The 6000-nt window shown below is 38.5% G+C and overlaps 1 protein-coding gene across 1 annotated transcript in view; it reads right to left on the bottom strand.

Annotated features, from left to right (window-relative positions):
- Nucleotides 1-6000, bottom strand: part of Ltbp1 (latent transforming growth factor beta binding protein 1) — a 448854-nt gene that overhangs the window by 132075 nt on the left and 310779 nt on the right. The window contains 3 exon segments of the mRNA XM_008849049.3: nt 347-469; nt 1745-1870; nt 2945-3070. Coding sequence (XP_008847271.2) covers nt 347-469; nt 1745-1870; nt 2945-3070 — 375 coding nt within the window.

Below are 6000 nucleotides of genomic sequence, written 5' to 3'. Positions count from 1 at the left end.
GATAGATACATAGATAGATACAGAGGTAGATAGAAAGATGATAGGTAGGTAGGTAGATAGATAGATAGATAGATAGATAGATAGATAGATAGATAGATAGATGGGTAGATAGATGGGTAGATAGACAGACAGAAAAGCAGACAGAGCCATAGAAGTCAGGCAAAGAGCAGAGAGAAAGCAGGTGTGTGAACCTGGAACCCACTGGGTCATAGACAGACTTGAGAGGGACAGACGAACCAAGGGAGCTGCGTACCAACCCTGGATCTTGACCCACGCTGCATCTCACTGTCACATGTGCTTAGCACATACTGACACCATAGTCTTCAAACTATGTCAGCACACTCACCCTCACAGTGGCCTTGCCTGGTCATCCGGTACCCGCTGTCACAATATTCACACCGGAAAGTCCCCACAGTGTTGATGCAGTGACCCTCTCCACATACATCGGGCCTCAGACATTCATCCACATCTGTGTGAAAAACAAAATATTGTCCATGCTTTTTACTTTTTATTTGTAATTAGTAGGCCAGTAATTGGTTCCCTCTATGGCATTTTCATTCATATTTAGTTTCTGCTTTTCCTCTTCCTCTCCCCAACCTCCCCCTACTTGTACCCTCCTACTCTGCTTTCCCCTTCTTTCAAATCACATATGTTCTATTACCTCCCACACCCCTCCTTTAAAGCCTCTTTTTTTCTCCTCCCCATGGGCCCATTTCTAGTTTCCTGGCCTCTACTCACACTCATTCCTACATAAACATACATTTATACAAATTCAGAGCTAGGATTCGCATATGAGAAAGAACACATGGTGTTTGGCTTCTGAGCCTGGGTTACCTCACTTAATATTTTCCATTCATTTTCCTGCAAATTTAATAATTTCATTTTGTATATGTACCACATTTTCATTATCCATTTGTCTGTTGATGGACATCTAGACTGGCTCCATTTCCTGGCTACTGTGAATAGTGCAGCAATACGTTTCCTGGGGGTGGAGGGTTATCTCCAAATGTGTAAGTCTGTCTGTGGTAAGATGCAGAGTCTATTGGGTATATTCACAGGAATGGTACGGCTGGGTAGTAAGGTTGCTCTATTTTTAGTTTTCATTAGTTTTACAGTTTTGTTTTTTTGAGAAACATTCACAGTGATTTCCATAGTGGCTGCTCCAGTTATTTATGAAATGAATTTTTATTTTATGTGTATTAGTGTTTTGTCTGCATGTGTGTTCATGAGTGTACTCATGTTATACAATGCCCACGGAGACCAGAAGAGGGTGTGAGATCCCTCTGGAACTGGAATTAGAGATGGTTGTTAGCCACCATGTGAGTTCTGGGAACTGAACCCAGGTCCTCTGCAAGAGCAGCCAGTGCTCTTAACTGCTGAGCCATCTCCAGCCCCTCCAGTTATTCTTTTTTTAAGATGCCACTTTATACCTCTCCTATTCAAATGTGATAATCAAATAACCACTTTCTTTGATTGTCTCTTTGATTCATTCAACATGTTCCCAAGTCACATTGTTTTGATTCATGAGGAAGGAGGCAAAAGTAACTTGTAAGGCCTCTTGTCTTTGCATATTGTTGATGCTCTTCCTTTGAAGGAGTTGGTGGGAAAAATCCACATTGTCTCCCAGTACAGAGCAGAATGCTGTAACATAATAATTGTTTACTAAGAAATGTTGGATTGAACCGATGGGGTGCTGAGGGACCAAAACCCCTAGACCCAGTATGTGGCAGAGCTTTGACATTACCTATGCAGCTAGTACCCTCCTCACTGGCCATAAATCCTGCTGGGCAGATACACAGGAAGCTTCCCTCGGTATTCTCACAGCGGCCCTGGGAACACAGGTGCTGAACCTGAGTACATTCATCAATGTCTGTTAAAAATACATGGGAAAAGATGAGTGTTGTGGAGTAAGGACCCCAGCTCCCTGTTCTGTAAAATACCAAATACCAATGCACTATTCCCTGGGGACTAGAGATCTTTATAACTAAGGAAAACAGTAAAGGAAGAAATCTCCTTTCTTCCCAAATATTTGAAGGACTGCAAGTACAGAATGTGTAGTTTCAAAGGCTGAAGCTAAAAAACAAACCAAAAACAAACACACCACATTGTTGTTTCAAAGATACACCTCAGAGAAGGGCTGTGCTGGTAAGCAGGGCACCCACGCCCTGGAATCTGCTGTCATCAGGGACAATTCCATTGTGCATTTGGACAGAGCTGTGTTGCAATATCATCTCTCTCACATTTTCTAGCTATTATTTTAGGCACATGGGAAGTGTAAACAGCTGTGGTGGTATTTCTTATTTACATACCTATTTACCTACATACATACACACAAAGTGCACAGGTGAAATAGCACTGGGTGTGTTTTTGTTGCTTTATTTATTTTCCCAATGTCTTAAAACTTTGTGAATTTTCCTTTTTTTAAAGAGCAATTAAATATAGAGTTAACACATTATAATGTTTTACTAAACTCTCCAACACCCCTAAGATAACCCTTCGCCTCAGGAAACATATATAAGTTCCCTTACTTATGAACTCATTCTTCATGCCAGAACACAGATTTTGAACTTAGAAATGTCTATTAGAAATCAAATCTGGTGCACATACGTTACTTCATTACTGCGGCATATATTAGTATTATTTTGTTTTGTTGCTAAATACATTATTTCAAGTAGCTATTGCTAGAGTTCATGTTTTATTTACTTTTTCTAAGACGTTTTGTGAAGTATCCCACCTTTACACAAATGTCCAATATTTCACAAGGTAAGTCACCTTGAACAAAGAAGTAAAGCATGTAAGGATTGGGCAAACTTTTTCTTGAGTTTCCTTAGTGCCAGTTTAATAATTAAACACAGTAATATTTTTCCAAGATGATTAAACTTAAAATGTTTTAAAATTGGGCAGCTGTTTCATGTTGAATAGTTCTATCAAAAGTGTCACTTACCAACACATCTCCTCTGCCGCTCGCTGAACCTGTAGCCTTCATAGCAAATACAGGTATACCTCACTGGCAGGTTAATACAATGTCCCGCTCCACAAATATCTGGGTTCACAGTACATTCATTGATTTCTTAAAAGTAAACAAAATAAAGTGAAAAATACCACAGAAATAAAGATTTCATTGCTGACTGCACAGCAAGTCATTGTGTTTCCCAAGCTGCCAGCAAATTATTACCAGGCATGTATCTAGAGTTCATGCAGCGTCTTTACAACTGATTAGTTAGTTCCACCTAAGGTCATCACTGGTTACCAATGGAACCAGGGTCAAGCTCTAAGATGACCCGAAGCAGAAACTTAAAGTCTACCATGGTGAAGGTGTAAAGAAATCAACGTTCAACAAAGCAACGTCTAACACGGTCTATCAAAGAGTTCCTATCAACTCTATTTCTTCTTACACAGGGGTATTTGAATCATCACTTCATTTCTCCTGATAAGAAATTTATAACTTTGCATTCATTAACAGGCCAAATTTGGGTTCCACAGAAATGTCCAAGCACCTGTAAAAGTTCAGCTTCACCATCCAGACTTCTCATTTCTAACCAAAGCAAACACTACTAGGTGTACCTTCCTCTTAATCTGCCAATTTTGATCTGTGCACACTTTATTTACACTAGCAAAGTAGAATCACCTTCCAAATTGTCTGTTACTTTCCTACTGATGCTTGGGCGACACTTGCTACTACTTAAAGCAAACATGCATAGGTAACACTGCTCCCGTCATCCTCCCCCACTCCCCATCCCCCATGGTGGTGGAGACTCCTGGGAAGGCATGAAAATTAGCTTAATTACCTAAAGGCTGCAGGATTCAAGAGTGCCTTTCTGAGGTTAATTGTGCCCACCCAAGATTTTCTATTTCTAATGAGCTTTGCACTAAGATAGAAAGACAGGAGTAAGAAGTACAGTCAATGGCTTGGATGGCTTTAAGTCAGAACAGGTACAAAGTCTGCTTTCCTGAGAAGTTACTTAGCCATTGAAAACCTCACCTTTCCACAAGTGCAAAATGAAATAACCAGAGTTCCAACTTCAGAATAAAAGACTGGAAAGAGAACAGCTAAACAGCATATGAAGCTTAATGCGCTGCATACTATAAAAGCTATTCATTATTATTATCGCTACTGTTGTTCACAATGAAGTCACTTGAGAACACATAACAAGGAACCCCACGTTTATATAATAAGGGGATTATTATCTTACTTTCAGCAATAAGACTGAAAAGAGACACATGGATGACACCAGAAAACCTCTCCAAAGCTTAGAAAAACAGTGCCTCTGAGCATGACACATTGAGAACACGATTCTGTTAGAGGGCTTGGTGTTTTGTATGAGAAGATGGGCATAGCTATTGTCACTAAGAATTCACTGTATATTCTAAACAAAGACATGTGAAAAACAATACTTTAACAAAAGCTCAAGAAATTACCTACATGGGGGTTGTGTTTGCTTTCCAAACCAAAACCACATTCTTGATTTTTCTTGAAGTATTTGCTGTGCTGTAACTAAGTATTTGCAAATTTACAGACGCCTTATATGAGTCTATGCTAGCTAACTATGTAATTGTTCACAACAAGTGTATGATCAAATTATTTTTAAAAACCAGCATTTCAAAACATTGAAAACGTGAATGAGGGCTGGTGAGATAGTTCAGGGGACACAGGCACTTGCTTCACAAGCTTGACAACCTGAGTTCAAGTCCCAGAACTCATGTAAATGTGGAAGGAGAGAACTGACTTCACCAAGTTGTCCTCTGACCACCACACACATGCTACAACATGCATGCATGCACATCACACACACAATGATGCTGATGATGATAATTTTTAAACCACAGGTGGTTCACATGAGTGCTGGAAATAAGAACAATAAATTTTGAGGTACATACAGCTCAGGTTATATAATCACTAACATAGTAATGTTTATTTGTTTAAAAATATAGTTGTCCAGCCTGGTCTACATAGTGAATTCCAGGATAGCTGGGGCTACAGGGAGACCTTGTCTCAAAAAGACAAAAAAAAATATATAGTTGTCAAAAACTACAATATTAAATATGACCTCAGTTATATAATACACATAGAAAAGAACTGTGGAAGGAAATACATTCAAGCTTTACTAGTATGGGTACTGGTATTTTATTACTCACATTTTTCTATATTTAATAAACTCTACAATGAGCATGCATTAATACTTTGATCAGAAAAGTCTTCCTTAAAAATGTAATTTTCATGTGCTACAAAAATCCAAAGGTTAAGGGCTGTCTTCACCAGGTTACACACCTGGTCTCTCGGGCAAGAATTCTTTCTGTGGGAATTTCTTAGTGGAATAATATAAGAATACATCTCTAGTTATCTTTGTTCCATTATAGGTAGAGCTCTCCTTTGAAAATGATTGGCATTTAGAGCTCTCAGTTTACTTTCTAATTATTGACTTTTCTATATATAATTTTTGCCCTTTTCTTAAAATAGAAAAGGCCAAATTTGCAAAAGTAAAATGAATACATTAGAAAGTGTATTAAGTGTATTAGTATGAGGACCATGATTCAGAACCAACTAAAAGTCTGTAAAAAACTGCTAGTGTTTATGCAAAAGGCTTGATCACTACTGTCCACTCCCTAGATACACAGACAGACAGACAGGCACGCACGCATGCACACCAATTTCTTGATTAGTTAAATATTCCCTTATTTTGCAGGCATAGCTATAGGTTGGAATTTTTACACAAATGACCAAAAGTCTTCTAAAGCACACGATGCTGGAATAGAACATGATACATTTCCCATACCAGTTTGCCAATGTATTTAAATTATTTCTCTTACACTGGCTCTTTGGTAGGACAGGCAGTTAGCTACAATAATTCTTAGGTTGTTGGAAATAAAACGAATAACAATGGTATATCCTTTCAATCCAGCACCTTAAATAAACGCTATGAGCTTGAAATTATATGGGTGAAGAATGTTGAGTTTTGGTTGACTATCTCATAGATTAGATATACAGAGACACAGCTGAAA

This window comes from Nannospalax galili, unplaced genomic scaffold, assembly GCF_000622305.1.
Source record: "Nannospalax galili isolate Female #2095 unplaced genomic scaffold, S.galili_v1.0 scaffold344, whole genome shotgun sequence".
Classification (NCBI taxonomy): Eukaryota; Metazoa; Chordata; class Mammalia; order Rodentia; family Spalacidae; genus Nannospalax; species Nannospalax galili.
The sequence above is the reverse complement of the archived record's forward strand: the minus strand, read 5'-3'. Positions and strand labels throughout refer to the sequence as shown.